The following is a 22224-nucleotide window of genomic DNA, read 5'->3' on the forward strand; positions in this document are numbered from 1 at the left end:
GTTAGATGGACCGACGCTGGCATAAAATTCTGGCCTTATCTAGGAATAGGATTGCTGAGTTGTATATGTTATTCAGGGCTGATATTTTCATGGAAACAAACAACAATTTGTTGTATCATTCCTATTTAATTGAAGAGAGGGGAATTTTTTATTTTCTGAAAAAAGACCAAGATAGCATACTAGCTGTATGATTTTGAGAAAGTTACCCCTTTTATGCCAAGGTTTTCCCACTACAAAATGGGGCTACGATAGTAGTTACCTCATAAGGTTGTTTTGCGAATTTAAAAAGATGATGCATGGCCCAGCTGGTATGGCTCTGTGGTTGAACGTTGACCTATGAACTAGGAGATCACAGCTCGATTCCCAGTCAGGGCACATGCCCGGGTTGCAGGCTCTATCCCCAGTATGGGGTGTGCAGGAAGCAGCCGATCAATGATTCTCTCTCGTCATTCACGTTTCTATATCTCTCTCCCTCTCCCTTCTTCTTTGAAATCAATAAAAATATATTTTAAAAAATAAATAAAGAGATGATGCATGTAAGGTGCTTAGCATACTATGTAGAATATTAAAACACTTAATAAATTTAGCTATTTTATGAACTACAATATTAGTGTTTTTATATTATTTTTATTATACATAAGTTTATGTGAAGTATGAAATGCACATGTAAAGTATGTCATGAAATCCTCACAACTTGTAGAGTTGTGTGCTGTCATGCTAATTTTTATCAATAAAAAACTGAGGCTAAGGGGAATTATAAAACAGTCTGAACCCTATGAATTCAGGAAACTGGGCTGACAGGCCTCCCTTTCTGAACTGGGCCCACATTGGGATAACAACAAAATCAAGCAGGATGGAGATAAGAGAGGTCCACATGAGTGGGTGCAAACAAAACCAGGAAACCTCAGAGAGCAAGACGCGGGCCGTATTGAGGATCAGAAGGTGACAGAATAGGAAGCTCTGTTAATCTAAAAGAGCTATCTTGAACCTAGCTTCCTTCCAGAAATTTGGGAAAACTAAGTTCCCATAAAAATGAGCAACAGAAAAGTATCACAGTCAAACCTCATAACATTTATTATAAGAAAAATATAAATAGACATGTCAAATTTTTAAAAATATTGTCAATTGTCAATACTACAGTGTAGGGCAAGCATGTCAAACTCGTGGCCCACAGGCCACATGCGGCCCCCAGTGAATATTTTTGTGGCCCAGCCAATATAATGGTATGTAAGAAGCATTTTAATAAAAATTTCATAACTTAATTTTTATAATATCCTGTTATACATAATTATTAGTAACAAACTACAACATTCGCTAATGACTGATTACTATAATCGTGTTGCATTCATTTCCCTTATGCGCCATACACGCAGGCGCACCATTTCCCTCCACTACAACTAGCAGTGAATATTTTAGCAGCCGATTGCCATGTCATTAGTCTAGTACTGACTTGTTTGGTGTGCGCAACAGGAAATATTTTGCTTTCAGAGAACAAGAAAAATAGGTTTATTTGCATTACGCTTATTAATTTGTGCAGTTATTCAGTGTCTGGTAAGTTAATGTTTAAGAAAAAATATTAATTTTTATTAAAATATTCTATTATTTTATGTTAACAATTACTCATTTATTTCAGCCTTTTGTATTCAGCATGTCTCTATTGAAATAAACCTATGTTTTTATGAAAATTGAAGCTTTTGTTTTTTTGCGGCCCACATAAACTTAAACCTTGTTTATTTGGCCCGTGTTAGCCTTTGAGTTTGACATGCTTGGTGTAGGGCAGTGGTCGGCAAACCGCGGCTCGTGAGCCACATGCGGCTCTTAGGCCCCTTGAGTGTTCTAACGCCATTTCTTCAAAATAGACTCGCCCAGGCCGAAAACCGACTTCTGCGCATGGGCCACGAAGTTTCAATTGCACTGTACATGTGCCCCCACACGTGGTATTTTGTGGAAGAGCCACACTCAAGGGGCCAAAGAACCGCATGTGGCTCATGAGCCACGGTTTGCCGACCACTGGTGTAGGGTAAACGCACTGAGATGATGAAGCGCTATAAGAAGTGATTCCTGTACAAGTCAGAATAGTAGTTTCTTAGAGGGGAGGAATAAATGAAGCTTGGGAGGACTTTGGAAGGAATTCTGGGGTGGCTAGAGAAGTTCTTCTATTATAACCTGGGAGAAAAAGATGTTGACCTAATAATCCTATATAGTAAAAGGCTAATATGCAAATAGACCAAACAGCAGAACAACCAGTCGGTATGACGTGCACTGAACACCAGGGGGCAGACGCTCAACACAGGAACTGCCCCCTAGTGATCAGTGCACTCCCACAGGGGGAGCACCACTCAGCCAGAAGCCGGGCTCATGGCTGGCGAGTGCAGCGGCGATGGCGGGAGCCTCTCCCTCCTCCATAACAGCGCTAAGGATGTCCGCCTGCCAGCTTAGGCCCGCTCCCTAAGCCGGCAGTCGGACATCCCCTGAGGGCTCCTGGACTGCGAGAGGGTGCAGGCCAGGCTGAGGGACGCCCCCACACCCCGCAAGTGCAAGAATTTCGTGCACTGGGCCTCTAGTCACTTATAATAACTTAAGAAGCTATACATTTGTTCAGTTGCTCTATCTGTATTTTATTTTACAATAAAAAGGTTAAAAGATTTTGGTGATGATAAGGGCAAAAACCCTAAAGTTTAGACAAATTAATTTTCCAAAGTTGTAGACATAGACAATAATAAAGCAAGGATTTGAACGTTTGCCTGTCTCATTTCAAAACTTAGGCTCTTTCTCCAACACCAGTGTGTTTCCTGTCATAGAGCATTTTGCTTCTAATTGGTAATTAATTTTCCATGTGTTTATACTGAAAAAGAAGGACCAATTCTTATGACTTTAGAAAGGCAATCCCAATATAAATAGGAGGAATGTTTTGGGTTGTTTCAATCATATATTATTGCAACCAGAATGTAAGTCAGTTGATTGCTGTGAGTATGGATAACCACTGGATGTCAGCATTTCTCCAGGTATACAGAAGGTAGTATAGCATTTGTTAGGGAAGAAAACTAAATGGAAAAAAAAGATGGGTTTATTCTGCCTATTTGGGTAACAATTATTTTGCCTCAATAGTTTTTGAAAAACATTGCTTTCATTTTTTTTTAAATATATTTTTTATTGATTTTTTACAGAGAGGAAGGGAGAGGGATAGAGAGTTAGAAACATCGATGAGAGAGAAACATCGATCAGCTGCCTCCTGCACACCCCCTACTGGGGATGTGCCCGCAACCCAGGTACATGCCCTTGACTGGAATCGAACCTGGGACCCTTCAGTCCGCAGGCCGACGCTCTATCCACTGAGCCAAACTGGTCAGGGCAATTTGCTTTCATTTTTAAAAAAGAAATAATTTGCATGTTTATCGTCTCAAGTGTAATAGAAATGTGATGTCTTTTATTTTTGAATTGAGTGATAGTTCACATTATTGAATGGCTACAAGGTACCAAGTACTTTTCTAATACTTTACATGAATTAATTTGTTTTATCTTCAAACAACCCTAAGAGGTAGGTCCCATTCTTATCCACATTTCACAGATGAGAACACTGAGTTCACAGAGGTCAAGTAACTCGTCTAAGGTCACACAAATACTAAGTGGCAGAGCCCCAGCATTTTAATCCAAGCTGACCGAGCCCAGGGCCTACGGCTGAGCCCTTGTGCGATGCTGTCCTTTCACTAGCTCGCATCGCCGGGACAGTGTGTCAGTACTGTCATTGCCATCGAGATAAAGTAAGAGTTGAAAATAAAGACTAACTCTGATATTTTACCTTAGTAGATTTTTAAATATAAAATGTTTAGGTGTCAAGACACTGAAACAAACCTAGGGATTATGGGCATACGGAATCATTTGCATCAGATAATTCCTAGATAGTTATTCATCAGAAAGATTGGTAGAAGAGAGAGAAAGTGAAGAAATATATCTCTGTAATACTCAATTCTAAAGAATAAGTAGGAGGAGGTAGGAGCATTTGCTCGCTTAAATGAAGTCCATTCATTCATTTAACATCCCCTGGTTGAACACCTGCTAGGAGCGAGGCTATCTTCCTGACACAGACAGACTGCAGGCCGGCCTTCCTGGAGCTTACATCCCAGAGGAATGGTCTGGAAGGCCTAATTACAAGGTGAATTTTCCTTAAAGCCACAGCTGTTAACGTGTGCATACCTACTGGTGTTATTCTAAAACAGTCTGTATCTTCCAGATCCAGCCACTAATACTGGGTTTTATTTTTTACTTGTTTTCCCCATTCATTTTAGAGAATCCTTGCTCATTAAAGCATTTGTGTCGGTTAAAAATCCGAAGAATTATGGGACTCCAGCGACTCTGCCAGCCAGCCTCTATCGAGAAGCTTCCTTTACCACCAACCATTCAAAGATACATATTATTTAAAGAGTATGACCTCTACGGACAAGAGCTAAAACTGCCATAATTTAAAAGTAACATTTTAGAATGTGATTTTAAAAATATTTCTTGGAATCATTTTACCTCCTTAACTGTGTTTAAATCCATTGACAGTTTTATAACAGGATCCTGTGTTCTTACGAGAACACCACATTTTACATCTTTAAAGACCTTAACATTGTGATTTTTTAAAAATTTAAGTATAGTTGATATACAATATGATATTGGTTATATTAGTTTCAGATAGACAATATAGTGATTTGACATTTTTATACCTTACAATGTGATCATCTTATTAATTCTAGTAATCATCTGTCACTGTGCAAACAACACAATATTATTGCTATATTCCCCTTCCCCTTTTCACCCATTCCCCCATCCCTCCCCTCTTACAACCATCCTTTTGGTTACATTGTGATTTTTTTTTTGTTTGATATTTATTGCTGAAAGTATTACATAAGTCCTCCTTCCCCCCCATTAAACATTGTGATTTTTTAAGCAAGTCAATATTTTGTCTTTGACTCCCTATTGATTTTCTCCCCTTGCAACAAGTCTTCAAACTCTCCCCATCAAGCAAGTGGCTCCTACAATATCCATGAGCAAGTCTCTCCTATGTTTATAAAACAAACAAAGGACCCACTTTTTCAAGCCACGCCTTCAGCCCGTTGCTGGCCCTTCCTCCCCTTTCTCTCGTGGCCACGCTGCATGGAAGAGCGCCTTCCTGCCTGCAGATTCACACACTCTCTCTGGCTTCTGCTCCCTCCACTGCCTTTGCCAGGGTCCTTAGCAAGTTCTTGCTGCTAATGTCAATGAGCATTCTTCAGTCCTTTCAGCTGATTCCTGCAGCACCTGACACTGGCCTGCCCCCTCCTGGAAACGGTCTTCCCGTCGTTTCCACAATGCCTCTGCCTTCGTGTCTTGGCGCTCCTCTCCACCCATGTGTTTCTGGCTTCTTTCTGCATCGTTCATCTCCTGCCAACCCTTTTGTAACACGTCTTAAGCCCTCTTCTCTTCTTATGATACAGTCTCTGGGACATTTCATCCATGTGCACAGTTTCGATTACTGCCTGTATGCTGTTGACTACAAAATGTATATCTGAAGTTCAGCTCTTTCTCTCGTGTGCTTGAGACCTGTGTAGACAATTGCCCTGATGCACATGAACACAAAGACACCTCAAGTTCAACATGTCACAAATGAAGTCATTACCTTCCTCCACCAAAAGTCTCCTTCTCCTATATTGTCTAGCTCAATGGTTAGTGCAAAGATCACTTCCGTTTCCCAGGTCAAAAGCCTGGACATTAGCCTTGACCATCCCATCTTCCTTACCCAACATAACAGATCACCAGATCCTGGTATGTTTATCTCTTGAAATCATCTTCTTCTCAGTCTCACTGGTTTGGCCCTAATTCCAGCCCTTATGTCCATTGTCTGGGCCTCTGGGATACTGTAGAACTGCCTCACTGGCCTTCCTTCCTGTTGTCTTGTCCCATTTAACATGCATTCTACACACACATCCCAGAATGATCTTTTACAAATGCTTAAAATCATTCCCATTGCTCTTAGGATAAAGTTCAAAGTTCCTCCATGATCTAATTTTCTGCCTTCCTCCTTAGCCTTATTTCTCAATGTCTCCTTCATCCCTCCCCTTCAACCATATTAAACCACTTTTAAAAAAATATACTTTATTGATTTTTTACAGAGAGGAAGGGAGAGGGATAGAGAGTTAGAAACATCAATGAGAGAGAAACATCGATCAGCTGCCTCCTGCACACCCCCTACTGGGGATGTGCCCACAACCAAGGTACATGCCCTTGACTGGAATCGAACCCGGGACCCTTCAGTCTGCAGGCCGACACTCCATTCACTGAGCCAAACTAGTCAGGGCTTAAACCACTTTTAAAAATGTATTCTTCGAACAGTGATTCCCAGACCTATGTAAAATCTACACATCAGTAGTTTTTGTTTTACTAGTTTTAAAAATGGGGTCATTTATCTAAATATACATAGAGGAGCTCAGGCAGAGGGAGAAGGAAATGCAAATAGATTTGTATATCATCTACTACCACTGTCATTTCATAAAACAGTAGCCATTTTAATGCCAGAAAATAAGGCAGCCTTAAACTCAATTATTAAAATTGAATGACTTTAGCTTAGGAAAGACTTAGCACACTGTCCTCATTTTCCTATTGATGGGTGAAAATTTCATTCTGGCCCAACAAGTATCTTAGGTTCTTTCTTTTGGAATCACTGCTGTAGAATAGACCACACTCTCTTACATCTCGGGAGTCTTTGCACTTCCTTTTCCTTCTATCTGGAATCCTCTTTCCATCTCCTTCCTCCTCTTCGATGATCTAAGTTGTCTTAGATAATAGAATTGCTTAGACTACATGTTGGCAGAAAAAGGAGGTGTATGACACCAACACGGATCAGGTAGTGACAAGAAGACAGAAAGCCACCTGGCTTCAGCAGACGTTAGACCATCACCCCCCCCCCCCCCCGCCCCGCCCCTCTTTGAACGAACCAAAGATTGGTTTGCAAGTCTATTTTCATAGATACCACAAGTGCTCAGGTCCATATTTGGAGGAACTTCTTAATTAGGTTTAATCATTCTTTTCTTTATAATGCTTGCCTGTATTGTTTTGAAGCTCTTTAAGGCTTGTTTTTCCCTGTGCTGAAAAAATTGTATCTGCTGTAAGAAATGCATCTGCTTTTAGCTCATGAAATCTTGCTTTACAATGGGCTCAAGTGTTTCACCCTTATCCTACAGGTCTCAGCATTGATGTTGCCTCCTCTAGGGTGGGAGGCTCCAGCACAGCAATTCTCACGCTATATTATAGGTGCCTATGTTCTCCTCTGTCTGCACCACTAGATAAGCTCTATGAGGGCAGGGTCTATGTCTGCTTTGTCTTCCAGTGTTTTCTTAGGGCTACACACATTCCCTAGAGCACAGAGCGGGTTCAAAAATCATTTGTTGAATATATTGAATGAGTGAATGTTGTATAAGACCCAGACAAAAATGACCAGTGACCTTGTGGTAAATGATAGTTTTGACTCTCTGAATTGGTTACATATTAATAATGCAATTATTTAGATTCATTTTTCTTAGATTTTAATGTTTTTCTTAGATTTATTTTTATCTTAAGAGTTACTGTACTCTTTCAATTATAATGCCGTACTGGTTGTAAATTTTTCAAATTGTATTTAGCTTTAGTTATCTTTGGGATATAAATAAGTATTAAAATTACCTGTACAATTAGAGCTATAGTTGTATTCCCTAGAGGATATATTTTTATGTAAATTAAACTGTAATGTATTTAATTAGAACTATAATGTTTTATGTATAGGATTTCACAATTCCTCTGTTGCTCTCCTACTTGAGGCTAAAATGCATTGTTACCTATAAATAGTGCACTAAATAAATAAAAAATAATCACAAGCATACAAGTTTGCCATATGACTTCAGATATTAAATAAACTAAAGCTTTGACATTTTCTTTAATGTATTTTTTCATAAATGTGTTCAAGATACTCCAAATATTAAATAAATTCTAGTACACTAAAGCTTTGACATTTTCTTTAATGTAGTTTATGTAAATATATTCAAGGAATACATGAATATACATATATGAATTCACTGCACAAGTTTTAAAACTGTTTTTTTGTGTGTGTGTCTGTAAAGTAGGAGAAAAATGTAGTATATGAAACCAAGGCAATCACTGTGTCCCAGATGGATTTGATCTTTTTCTTACCACATCTTGAACTTTCCTAGCAGTGTTTTTTGTTCTTGAGTGGGCTGGATGGTAAGGAGAATGAACTTTTATCTAATTAGGACTCTGTTTCTCCCAGAATATGTCACTAACTGGGAGAGGGCAACAGCTGCTCATCCCTGTGAGCCTTTGGAGAAGCCAAACATTCTACGGTGGTGCCTGTGTAACCACCGTGAAATCGATGGGGCAGTGTTTTGAAGACAACCTTCCATGCTGCCATGATGGCATGGCCAGTTTGGTCACTGTGGACTCTATTTTGTATTCTAAAGAAATCCTGGGAAGAAAGAAGCAGGTTTGACCTCTCATGTGAGTGTGTTTTGTTTAGTTCTTCAGGAGGTGACCTTTAAATAGTATTTCCATTTCCAACCTAAAATAATTTCATTAGTCCAATGAAATCAAGCACCTCCTGAAGAGTATGGTTCATTCAGTTTCATTAGTCACAGTGCATGTTTCCAGGCAATAGGATGACAGTGCAGAAAATGTGAACATGATTGTACCCAGCAAATATTCATAGGTAACACTCCCTTTCGATGCGTACTATTGAAAAATCAATACATTATGGATCAGACATCATGGGAACTACAAAAAAGATGAAGTGTTTTGCATCACAGAGAACCACACTTAAGCTTTGTCCTGGCCTTTTATCAGACATCCCTATCCAAATTTTGGTTTCAAGACACATCACTCTTATATATATTGTCACCTTCCAAATCAGAAATCATTTAGGACATATAAAAACTCTAAAGTACTTCAAGTTATTTAAAGAAGAAAATGAAACACTACATGTATATATCCATATTTGTATACATAGAACATATATATGACATCTATATAGCTAAAAGCCTAAGCCACCGGTTATGACCCAACGACCAGAATGACTGGAAGGACTGGTCGACCAGTTGCTATGATGCGCACTGATCACCAGGGGCCAGACACTAAATGCAGGAGCTGCCCCCTGGTGGCCAGTGCTCTCCCATAGCCAACCTTCTGTAGCCGGCCAACCTCCCGTGGTCCCTCCCCCCCTGCAGCCCCCCCCCCCCCCCCCCCCGGCCAGCCAGCCAACCTCCGGCGGCCCCTATCCCCCCCTGGCTGGCTGGCCCCCATGGGGACTGGGCATGACACCCTGATCAGCCCCCAATCGCTGGCCAGGCCGAGGGACCCTACCTGTGCAAGAATTTGTGGACCGGGCCTCTCATATATACATATAATATATATAGATACATGCATCATAGTATGGCATATTAGCTGTGCAATATAATGCAGTAGGTAAGAACATATACTTTGTAGCCAAACAGACATGAGTTTGAACCAGGCTCCACCAATTATTGTTTTTTTAAATATATTTTTTATTGATTTCAGAAAGGAAGGGAGAGGGAGAGAGAGATAGGAACATCAATGATGAGAGAGAATCATTGATCAGCTGCCTCTTGCACACCCCCTACCAGGGACCGAGTCTGCAACCCAGGCATCTGCCCTTGACCAAAATTGAACCTGGGACCATTCAGTCCCCAGGTCGATGCTCAAACTGGTTAGGGCTCCACCAATTATTAGCTGCTTGAATTTGAACAAGACATGATATAAATGTATAAACACACTATCTAACATAGAGTAAGTACCTGTGACACTTGAACTCTCATCATTCTTACATGGTGACAGTGATAGTGCCAGAGTTGCCAAAGTTAAGAACCTTGGCCTTCTTGTACAAGGCTGCAGATTGTCATGTTTAGATGTGAAAATATGAAAAATAATGGTAGAGACGTACATGGCATCTTACAATACCTATAAATTCTTCGAGAAAAGGCACAGAATAAAGACAGCAGGGAATTGTCCCTAGCATGTAATCCCTCACATTTGCTTTTACTTAGTAAAGACCCTGATCATCAATTGTTGGAAAGGGAAGAAAAGGCTTCTCAAGGGAGAAGATGTGTGGAAGGAATAGACTTATTTGACCTTGGTGGCCTATGTTTTGTAACTTCAGGGAGTGCTAGAGATGTCTGGGGATTTGCTGTTTTTGGAAAGAGACAGCCTAGTAATTTGAATCTGGGCACTGGAAGTGCCTGAGTTCTAATGTTGGGCTGGCCAGTGATGCCACCAGAGGCATTTGACTGCTACTAACATTCTGTGTTTCAGATTCCAGTAAACTGGGAATGGCCATTTCTCTTGCTTTGGAATTCTTGCATCCCAGATCTCCCAGTGAGGTTTAAGATAAAACTTCTTGGAAGCAGCCCATAATGCTGGATAAGGTAGAAGGTGTGGAAGGCGCTCAATGTGATACTTACTTGGGATTGAGTGGGTGTGAGATACCAGTATCAGCTTCTTTCTGTGTGAGGCAAGTTTGCACTGGCTTCCCAAGGAAGCCATTTTTTATGCTTTGTGGAAGTCAAAGAACTAGGCAAGACATGCAGTGGTCAACGATCTGTATTGATGAATGTCTGAGTATTCCTAAAGATCTAGTTTAATACTGTTTCAATGAAGTGACAACTTTAATCACCTTTCACTGGACAACAGTAACATTTGCTTAGGCTTGACTCTTTGGAAGCCCCTTGGCGTGGTCTTAACTCTGACTCCAGACCCTTCATTGGGGGCCTGCCCTGCACAATTGCCTGAGGAATCCAAGAGGCTAAATTGAATCTGTGGGTTGAAGGATGCCCTGATTAAATCTGAACTTCACTGCGTATGACATCCTACACTGAGATTCTAGGATTTCTGAAGACCTTCTCTTCAAACAAAGCCTTTTATTTGACAATCAAAAGTAAGGTTTAGAATGCAAGTAAGTTTAAGAGAGGTAGAATCATATTAAAGCCTTTCTAAATAACAAGCTTTAGCTAGGTAAAGATGGTGAGAACCCCAACTCTATAGAAGAAAATGAGTAGATATTTCTTATCAATCAAAAGCTTGATTATTTGATCTATGAATGTGGAAAGAATCTTGAGAAACATTTAGCTCACTTGAATACATTCTGGAAAAACCACTTCAATAACAATGCTTTTCATTTGTCCTGTGTTTGATAGTTCACAGGCATTCCACATACATCATCTCATTTGATTCTTACAACTACTCTGGGAGCAGGGCAGGGGAGGGGTTAATTACCTCCACTCTGTGGATAAGGAAATCAGTCGTACAGTTAACTAAGCTAGGATTCAACCTGTGTCTCCTGACTATAAATCCTGACCCCTTTCCACCCCAACATTTTTAGTTCAGATTAGGAGGGCGTTGTTCATAAAAGCCAAAAAGTGGAAACAATCCAAATGTCCATCAACTGGCAATTACAGAAATACAATATGGCATAACTATACAACAAAATAACATTCAGCAACATGCTACGACATGGATGGGCCTCAAAAACGTTAGGTGAAGGGAAAGAAGCCACACGCAAATGCCGAGTAGTGTATGATTCCAGATTCATGGTCCCCTGGGGCTGGGGGGTTGGAGCAAAGGTTGACTGCAAATGTTGTAAAATTGGGTTGGAATGATGGTTGCACAACTTGGAAATTTTACTGAAAAAAATCATTGGACTTTACACTTCAAGGGGGCGAATTTTAGGGGATTAAATCGCATCTGAATAAATTGCTTAAAAGAGAATAGAAGGGGTGTGTCTCTCCCTGACAGGTGATGCCATGGTTACACCCTCGCTGAGGTGGCCCAACTGAACAATGAAATCATCTGGCTCAGAGGAAAGCACTTGTTCCTGTGCTGGCAGCACATGATTATTAGTTTTGCTCTGCTGATAAGACGGGGAAAAGCAGATGATGAGACAGTGTTCAAGGGCAGCACAATGCTTGCGGCTTTCCCCAGTCTTCCTGGCTTTCAACCCAGACAAATGCCATCTGCTCTGCTGAACGGACATTTTGATATTGGGGGTGATAGGACTTTCCCACATTGTTATTTTTGTTATTATTATTTATAAACACACAAAAACATACAGATTGAGAGCTAGAAGTGAATGTTTCCTATCCTAGTCAGGGCATGAATTGGCAAGGCATCGTGTTACCAGTGGGACGGGTCTTCAGTGACACCCTTGACTTCTTGCTCGGATTCCATGGTGTGCAGTAGAAAGGACAACAAGAAGAGTGGGGGCACAGCATTCAGAAGTGAGAGCCCGGGGAAACCAGAGAAGACAAATGGTCACAAGGCCGTAGATCTCAAGAGCACCGGGGAACTATGGACGGAAAGGTCAGTGAGGAACTGGGAGTCTCTGTGAAAAGACAGTGTCTTAGATTTTCAGGATAAAATTGCAAATGAAAAGGCTCAGTAACAAGATACCAGCTCTCAGGCACTAACTGTCCCATTATTGGACGCACCGAGTCCCCATATTCCTGTACTTTGATACTGAAGTTACCTTTCCAGCCCCTCTCACAGCAGGCGCTCAGCTTTGCTGCCCTTTAAGTGAGCACTTCCCCGCAGGATTGGGAGTTTTCTAAAGGGATGGTTGTCCTGAACCTGAAGGGGGAGCCCTCCCAGGGAAAAGACCCATCTAACACCACAGTGAGCAAATCTCTACAAGACCCTGCTATCAACACGCAGGGTTACAGGAAGCTCGTTGCAGAAATGAATAAACAGACCTTCCACGCACCCCAAGTAAAATTTTCTTTGCTAGAATTTCGTATGATATATCTCAAATCTGCCTGTGGCATGAGTGGAACTCCGTACTGATGGTCTGCAGCACAGGATGAAAGGCCTGATGGATGAAAGTCAGCTGTTCTTTCTTCGTTTCTGTTGTTGTTGTTGCTTTTTTCTGGAAATACCCCCCCCCCCTTTTTTGTTTTTGTTTTTTGGTCTTTACAGTTTTAACATAGTTTATCTTTCTCTTTGCTTGCATGGGACTTATTTTTATGTTTTTTAATTAGTCCAACAAAGGATAATTGAATCTACTATACATAAGGGAAAGCATCAGATGCTGGGTTAACAATGTCTGATTTTTCTGTCTGTCTTTCACTTTGACACGTTTTGAAATGACAAAGCAGCAAATCTCAGCATGAGAAGTGATTGGATCTATGACCTGACTCTACCACTTACTAGCCGGGTATACTTAGAGATTTTTTTAACCTCTCAGAACCTCAAAACCCACATTTGCCCTTTGAAAAATGGAAATAATAGTGTCGATTACACCACGTGCTGCCTCACAAACTGTAAGTGGTGGCTGTACATAGTTTTTTAATCCTCACCTGGGGATATGTTTTTACTGATTTTGGAAGAAGGGAGAGAGAGAGAGGAAGAGAGAGAGACAGGGATGGAGAGAGAGAGAAACACCAATGTGAGAAACATCAATCCATTGTCCCCGAACTTGCCCTGGGGATGAAACCTGCAACCTAGGTAGGTGTTCCAACTGGGACTTGAACCCAAAACCTTTTGGTATACAAGACGACACCCAATCAACTGAGCCACCCGGCCAGGGCTACACAGTGATTAAATGGAGACCAGGTTACTATGTTAGACTGCTTGGCACGTTGTATGTAAAGGCATTTGTAAACTGTAAATATTATACAATTGCAAGATATTGTTATAAATAGCTCTAATAATTTTAAATTTGACTCATGCTCACTCCACCACAAGCTGGCATAGCTGGGAGATTTGCTTGGCTGCCAAGCCTGAGAGTGAAGACTTGATAAGGGTATTGCCAGTTCTCAGCTGATCCCTGTTTGGTTGTTGTGCGTCCAGAGCCTGACCTTAGCCTGACATTCCCCTGGGAGCCTCTCTCCAGCGAGCTGAGCAACTCCAGGGGACAGACTGAGGGAAGTCAGAAGCTTAACTTCCTTAGGGGTCATTCATCACTTTGGTTCAGCAGCCTTATGACAGACCGTGGTAGGAAATGCTGAAAACCCCAATCCTCCTGTGTAAGTGGGAAACATGTCAGATCTAGTCCGGGAAGCAATCACCCATCTGTATAGTGAGAGTGATTATATAAGCCTAAAAAAAAAAAGGCAGAGGTACACAGAAGGTGAAAATTAGGGACAGCCTTGACATTTGTGAGAATAAGAGAATTCCCAGGTTTGTTTTGTTTTTGGTGACTCGGTGTGTCCAATTTCCAGTTTGTTTGTTTTTTGTGAGAATAAGAGAATTTCCTTTGCAAATGAAACTATGGCACATGCTTTCCATGTTTCTTCATCAGCAAATTGGGAACAGTTTAAATAAGAAAGGCATTCATGAAATGAACAAAAACGGCATCCTGAGATATGAGCATATAGTGGCCAGTTGAGCTTATTCATTAGTCTGGGGCCACACTCAGAGGAAGATAAACTGTGAAGCAGAAGCTTCCAGGTCCCTGTGAGTGTTAGGGTTCCCAGAAATAGTGGGGTGGGGGGCGAGGGGAGAGGGGGCTGAGAAGCCAATCTATACTAATAAAAGGGTAATATGCAAATTGGTCATGACGCCCTCACAGTAACGACTGACCAGAAGGCTGCGTGGGGCAACCAGGCTGGCAGGGGACAGTGAGGGGTGACCAGGCTGGCAGAGGGGGACAGTGAGGGGCAACCAGGCCAGCGGGGCAGCAGTTGGGGGAGACCAGGCTGGCAGGGGGGTACAGTTAGGGGTGACCAGGCCAATGGGGGTGGGCAGTGAGGGGTGACCAGGCTGGCAGGGGGGACAGTGAGGGGCGACCAGGCCGGCTGGGGTGGAGGGCAGTTGTGGGTGACCAGGCCAGCGGGGCAGGGGGGCAGTGGTGGGTGACCAGGCTGGTGTGGGGAGGAGCAGTTGGGGGTGACCAGGCTGGCAGGGGGGGCAGTTGGGGGCAACCAGGCCAGGAGGGGGGGCCCTAAGGGGCAACCAGGCCAGTGGGGGGGCAGTTATGGGCAACCAGGCTGGCAGAGGGGGGCAGTTGGGGGTGACCAGGCTGGCAGGCAGAGTCGGTTAGGGTGATCAGGTTGGCCAGGGGGGCAGTTAGGGGCGATCAGGCTGGCAGGCAGGCAAGCAGTTAGATGCCAGCGGTCCTGGATTGTGAGAGGGATGTCCAACTGCCCTGCGGGATCGGGCCTAAACCTTCAGTCGGACATTCCCTGAGGGGTCCTGGATTGGAGAGGGTCCAGGCTGGGCTGAGGGGACCACCACCACCACCACCTCCCCCCCTCCCGCCCCCCCACTTGCACGAATGTCGTGCACCGGGCCTCTAGTGTTATAATGAAGTAGCATTTCTCTATAAACATTTCTGGAATCTGCTTAAGATTTTAGAAGGAGCTCAAATCCCCTCAGACTTCATCATTTGTCCTGATTTTATTATGTTGTAACCTTCTCTCTTAACTAACCTTTTATTTATAAATTACATCATTATTATTATTAGAAAGGCTCTCAACATCATACAGACTTCAGACTCTATAAGAATTGGATCTACCCCTGTCTACACTGCCATTGATCTAATTTGGACTTTTTTAAAAACCTAATTCCTGGACATCTAATAACTACCCCAGGCCCTGGGGACAGTGAGTGGCAGACTGGGCCCTTTCCCCTGTGGGATGCTGCCATGTATTGGAGTTCTGTGGGAGCTGGGAGAACGGAGCTGGTCCCTGGAATCAGGAAAAGTCTCCCCGTGAGCCTGTTGCTGAAGACCTGAGGGCGGGAGGCAAAGCGGGGAGCACCGGCAATGGTTTGGGGATGGAGCGAGTGTGGAGATCAGCAACCCAGTGTGAGACTTAGAGGAAGTGACTCAAGCTGAGGCTGGAGAGGTGAGCAGGTCCCGATCCTGGAAGGTGCAGGGTTAAAGATTCTGCCTGAAGCAAATGGAAGCCGGTTAAGGGTTTTAGGCAGAGAAGGACCCGCTGAGATGCGTGCTTGCCATGGGTTCTCTGGCTGTGTTGTGGGAAATGGAACGCGCCCGGCCACACTGCATCGGGAGTCCGTGTTGCAGTCATTGGAGAAAAGGACCGCAGCTTAGGCTCCAGCTGAGACGTGACATCGGATTCAAGAGCTTGCGGGTGACGATGACAACGTAGAGGAGAGCAGGCGCCAAAGGTAACACACAGGCTCCCGCACGAGGGTGGAGGAGGGGTACCATTCTCAGAAACATGGCAGCCAGGGTTGGGGGCGGGGAAAAAGGCAGAAAGAGGGAAATGACTTTACTGGTTTGAAGCAGGTTGAGTTGCAGTGCCAGGGAGACAGCCAGGTGGAGATTTTCTAAGTGTTCTCATGAAACATTCTTAAGCTCGAGGATACAAACTTTAGCTCAGTAGAATGACATGCAATTGGAAATCTTGGACCTTTGGAGTCCATTCAATTATTGAAATGACACGCATTTAAATCTGCGAGTGACGGGTGTAATGCAGAATAAAGCAGAGGATCGGGAGAAACTAGACTTTTATTAAATGTATGCATATAATACTCTCATTTAACTGTTCTGTGTTATAAATAGGAATGCTGATATAAACATTTTGCAATATGAACAATTCCAGAAATTACCAAACTCTTCTTGAAATGTGAGGGTTATTAAAGAAAAGAAAGGAACGATTGGTAGGGCCTCCCAATACTTCTGACATTAATAACCAAAAGGACATAAGCAACACGCCAAGCAGCTCGCCTTTAGGCAGTGGGAGTCTCCTGCATACAGAGAGCTAGGCTGCAGCCGGTACAAGTGGCATTAGAAGGTCTCCAGTCGCTGCCTATCAATGCTACTTACTGAAATACCAGATCCGCTGGCAGGGCTGGCACTGCTGATTTTTGGAGGTGCTGATGAGTTTTATTCTTATTGAATCTCCGGCATTCTCCCAGCACTTGCCAGGATCAACAGTTGCCTACATTAAAGAAGGCAAACTATGACTATGAATGCTGGCTATGGGATAATGTTAGAGATTTCCACTTAACAGTCGATGATAATAAAGTCCAAACTCCTTGACATGGCCCGTCAAATAAAAAATGTTCAACATCTATATGCATCTACCATGTGCAGGCATGATACTGGTGCTGTTGAAAGAGAGAGAGAGAGAGAGAGAGAGAGAGAGAGAGAGAGAGAGAGAGAGAGAGAGAGGAAGAAGAAGAAGAAGAAGAAGAAGAAGAAGAAGAAGGAGGAGGAGGAGGAGGAGGAGGAGGAGGAGGAGGAGGAGGAGGAGGAGGAGGAGGAGGAGGAGGAGGAGGAGGATGGAGGAAAAGAGGGAGGGAGGGAGAGAGAGAGAAACAATGGGGGGAGAAGGGGTCAAGATACCAAAGCACTCTGTGTGATATAGTACAAGAACCAGCTGTACTATTCTGGCCATCTCCACATACTCCCACCCCTACACCGAATAATACTGTCATCCTCCTGTGGTTTGCTCAGAGGCCTCTCTGTCTGCATGGAAAGCCCTTTATCAACCTCTGAGCCTTCGCCGACTCCCACCCCCAGGAGGGCCACTTTGCTTCTGCATCTGCACTCCACCCCTCTCCTCCTGCTGGCAACTCGGCGGAGCCCTCACTGCACTCTGCTGCCCTCAGTTGTCTGCCTTTCTCCCTGGAGGATGAACTCCTGAGAGCAGGGCCAGATCAATTTCTATTTTTCTGTATGTAACCCTAGCTCCCAGCACAGTACCTGCCCACACAGCAGGTACTTGGCAAACATGTGCTTAATAAACAAATAATAGCATTTTCAAGAGGAAACCAAAGAAATAAAGGGCGAAAGAAGAAACTGTTTTCACTAAAAAGGGAACTGGACAATATACTGGGAAGTAGTGTGTATCTGATTGCCAGTCAGGAACCATGAAAATAATTCTCCCCACAATAAAGATTTTTTTTTTTTGACAAATGATGCTAATCTTGAAAAGGCTTATAGTATCATTGACTCTAAAAGCAATTTTGCTCAAAAACACAATGTGCTTGCCAGGCCGGTGTTGCTCAGTGGTTGAGCATTGACCTATGAACCAGGAGATCACTGTTTGATTCCCGGTCAGGGTATATGCCCTGGTTGAGGGCTCAAACTCAGTAGGGGGTGTGTAGGAGGCAGCCAACCAATGATTCTCTCTCATCATTGATGTTTCTATCTCTCTTCCTATCCCTTCCTCTCTGAAATCAATAAAAATATATTTTAAATAAACACACCACAATGTACTCAGATAAAAATCCCAAAATAAAAAATGCTGGAGGTGCTATAAATATGACTTGATTGTTTCCCCCTCTTAATATAGACAAGGTTGCAAGGAAATATAAATTATTCATTATACATAACTCTAGCCAGGGCTAGGTGGTGGTGTTTCGTCACTCAGTAGAATTATATTCAGTGGGCTTAAAGTTTGTGGAGAATATTTAAAGGAGGATCCAGTGAATTAAGACCCCAATGAGTTGCAATTATTATCACAGAGTGATTTTAACATATATATTTCTTAAAGTAGTGTCCCTGAGAGGCCATTTTTTCCCAGTGATGCTGCCACAGAGCAAACACTTTAATGTTTCCTCTTTTGGAGTCATTTTCACAGTCATTCATGAGCCACCCAAGATTTGTGAGAAGAAGCTCACATGAGACTATTTATTCTGGGTTGTTCCAGTAAGAAAATTAAAATTTTTAGGCTGGTTTTTCAAGAGATCAGTTTACAACACAATAGAAATAAGAATTTTGTAATGACTGAGCCATCCAACAATGGAATGAATTTTTGGTAATGTAAAACTTCCACTGAAAGTGTTCAAACAAAGCTAGGTGACCACTGAACAGAAGTGATAAAGAGAATCCATGTATTTGAAAGTGCCTTTGAGTTCTGATCATCTGTGATTTCAAAGATATCTCAGTAATTATTTTATAATCACATTAAATGTGTAGCATTATAATGTGCACACATCAAGCCCTTACTTTTCTAGGTCTATACTCAACTGTCACGTTATTACAGAGATCTTTCCTACTTGGAATATTATTCCCACAATCACCTTTCTTCCCTCTTGCCCAGCTCTGTTTCTGTCCATGGAGCTTCTGTCTAATATGTTCTGTAGTTACTGGGTCATTTACATGCTGTCTGTCTCCCGCAACTAGAATGCAAGCTCTGTGAAGGAAGAGATGTTGCTGGTTTTCTTCACTGCATTAATTCCGGCACCTAAAATAGAGTCCTACATGTAGTGTGTGTTTAATAAATTGTCAAATATAAAAATATTAAAGTGTTGCAGAAAAATTAAAAAAACAAGAAAGAGAGACAGAAAGGAAAGTAAAATGCAATTCCACTACTTTTTGCACATAAATTACATACCCTCAAATTTGCACATATCATATGGGCCAATACATAATTGTTGAAGAAATAAACCTGTGTTATCATTTTCATGTACTTCCTTCTCATCTTTTTTTTTCCCCAAAAAACACAAAGGTTTTACTATAGTTTTAATCATAATTCATTATTTTACCTAAAATGTCATTATACAGGTGAATAACTAATCTTCTTCCCCACACTTGGCTATAATGATTTGCTGTCCTTTCCAAAAACCAAACCATTTTTACATAAGAAAAGATGTGTTACCACTGAAGCTACAAAAAAGCATACGTTCAGGCCATAAAAAAATTCAATGAACTCATCATTTCTAATTTCATAATCATCTCTCTCATTAGAATCATTGAAAAGAGTTGTAGCTATTTTTGGAGGCAGTATACCATAATTAGTTAAGATAATAATAGTTAAAATATTTTCTCAAAAGAAAAAAGTTGGAGTACTTACACTTGCAATTTCACTGCATACAACAGAGCTATACATGTGGTATTAGCATAGAAAATATATACAGATTCATAGATCAGATTTGAAAGTCCAGAAAGAAACCCTTACATTTGTGGACAAGTAATTTTCCACAAAGGCACCAATGCAATTTAATAGTCTTTTTTTTTTTTTAATGCTAAGACAAGTGGATATTTGCATGCAAGAAGATGAATTTAGACTCTTATATAACACATATGCAAATATTAAGTCAAAATGGGTAACAAATCTAAATATAATAACCTAACACTATAAAACTCTTAGAAGAAAACAGGAGTAATTCTCTCTGACTTTGAGCTAGGAAGTGATTTCTTATGACACCAAAAACTCAAGCAATATGAGAAAAATTTGATAAATCGAACTTCATCAAAATTAAAAACATTTGCTCTTCAAAAGACACAAATGGACAAGCCAAAGAATAGGAGAAATAATCTGCAAATCATATCTCTGATAAAATCTAGAGTATATGGAAAATATATGTCCCAATAAGAGACAACCTATTTTTAAAATAAGCATAAAATCTGAATAATTATTTTACCAAAGAAGACATAAGAGAGACAATGAACACATGAAATGATTCTCAACATCATTAATTATTAGAGGAATGAAAGTTAAAACTATAATGAGATACCATTTCACACCCTTGAAATGGCTATAATCAGAAAAAAAAAAGTAATAGCAAATTAGGATGTGGGGAAACTTGAACTCTCTTCAATTGCTGATGAAAATGTAAATTGGTGCAGCTATTTGGGAAAATAGTTTGTCAGTTACTGGAAAAATTAAATGTAAATTTACCACATAACTCAGCAATTCCTGTCTGCCCAAGAGAAATGAAAACACATGGCCACATAAACACTTGCATATAAATGTTCTCACAGCAGCATCCTATCTAATAAAAGAGTAATATGCAAATTGACCATCACTCCACTCCAACACACAAGATGGCTGCCCCCATGTGGACACAAGATGGCCATCACAAGATGGCCAGCAGGGGAGGACAGTTGTGGGCGATCAGACCAGCAGGGGAGGGCAGTTGGGAGGGACCAGGCTGGCAGAGGAGGGAAGTTGGGGGCAACTAGGCCTGCAGGGAAGGGCAGTTGGGGGGGGGGGGACCCAGGCCTGCAGGGGAGAGCAGTTAGGGGCAAACAGGCTGGCAGGGGAGCAGTTAGGCATCAATCAGGCTGGCAGGGGAGTGGTTAGGGGGTGATCAGGCTGGCAGGCAGAAGCGGTTAGGGGCAATCAGGAAGGCAGGCAGGCAGGCGAGCAGTTGGGAGCCAGCAGTCCTGGATTGTGAGGGGGATGTCCGACTGCCCATTTAGGCCCGATTCCAGTGGGATCGGGCCTAAACGGGCAGTCGGACATCCCTTGAGGGGTCCCAGATTGGAGAGGGTGCAAACTGGGCTGAGGGACACCACCCCCCCCGTGTACGAATTTCGTGCACCGGGCCTCTAGTTATTTGTAATAACCCAAACCTGGAAACAGTCCAAGTATTTTATATATTCACCAGCTGCCGAACACATAAACAAAATATCATATATTATGCATGTATTGATAAATGTATATTTCAATGCATATACATTTTAACCAATTTTTATCTATCTCTGTGCTAAAATGATACATTTACAAAGCCTCATGAACTATATATTTTATCACATTCATAAGAATATGAGCGCATATATATATATATATATATATATATATTTTTTTTTTTTTTTTCAAATTAGCTTCTCTTCTGTTTTCAGTCCAGACACAAATATGAGTGCAAATTTTAGCTCTGTGGCCCTGGGCTAGTTACTTGACCTCTCTGAGTCCATATTAGTAAAATGTGGGAATAATATTTACCTTATAAAACTGTAGAATTCAATGAGATGAACTATATAAAACGCTTAGCACTAGGCTGGCACAGTGTCAGTTCTTAACAAATCCTCCCCAGTATTATTGTTTGTCTTTTCCGAGTTTTATTTGCAAATTTAGGTGTTTCCTAACACTCAGGGCTGAGGAGAGGGGAGCCATTTAGCGCCGCGGAGAAGGCCACTTCGCAGTCTGGCTGGCTGACTCCCAATCTGTCGCTTCATCTCTCAGAGTCTTGATTGCCAAAATCTGTAAAGGAGGACACTGCTCGCGGTCTCACAGGACTTGCTGTGATTAGGAAAATGGTATTAAAGTGCTTTGTAAACTACAAAATGCCACAAAACATCGAAAGTGCTCTGTGAGCATAGCTGTCTGTTCCCAGCACTGTGTTTTTAGGAGAACCTGAATAACTACTCCAGATTAAAAGGACCCTTTTCATGGCCACGGTGGTGGTAGCCAGTCACTTCAACCTAAACTTGTATTCCCCTGTTGTTTGCATACAAAGTAAAAAACTGTGTCTCTCCCTATCGGAAACCTCTCTGCCTGTCCTCAGGAGCTATCA

At 42.0% G+C, this 22224-nt stretch overlaps 1 protein-coding gene across 9 annotated transcripts in view; it reads left to right on the forward strand.

Moving 5' to 3' along the window:
* The window catches only part of ASB15 (ankyrin repeat and SOCS box containing 15), a 37961-nt gene extending 33025 nt beyond the window's left edge, over positions 1-4936 (forward strand). For 6 of the 9 annotated variants that reach the window (XR_013960402.1, XR_013960404.1, XM_080664524.1 and 3 more), the window contains one exon: positions 4287-4936. Coding sequence is in view for 5 of the 9 variants with exons in the window: in XM_080664524.1 (XP_080520650.1) it covers positions 4287-4459 (173 nt within the window). In the remaining 4 variants the exon portion in view is untranslated. Of the gene's footprint in view, positions 1-4060; positions 4154-4286 lie in introns of all 9 variants that reach the window. The other 3 variants (XR_013960401.1, XR_013960403.1, XM_080664526.1) reach the window with 2 other exon arrangements.
* Positions 4937-22224: the final 17288 nt, after the last annotated feature.

Source organism: Plecotus auritus (genome assembly GCF_963455305.1).
Source record: "Plecotus auritus genome assembly, chromosome: 4".
Lineage (NCBI taxonomy): Eukaryota > Metazoa > Chordata > Mammalia > Chiroptera > Vespertilionidae > Plecotus > Plecotus auritus.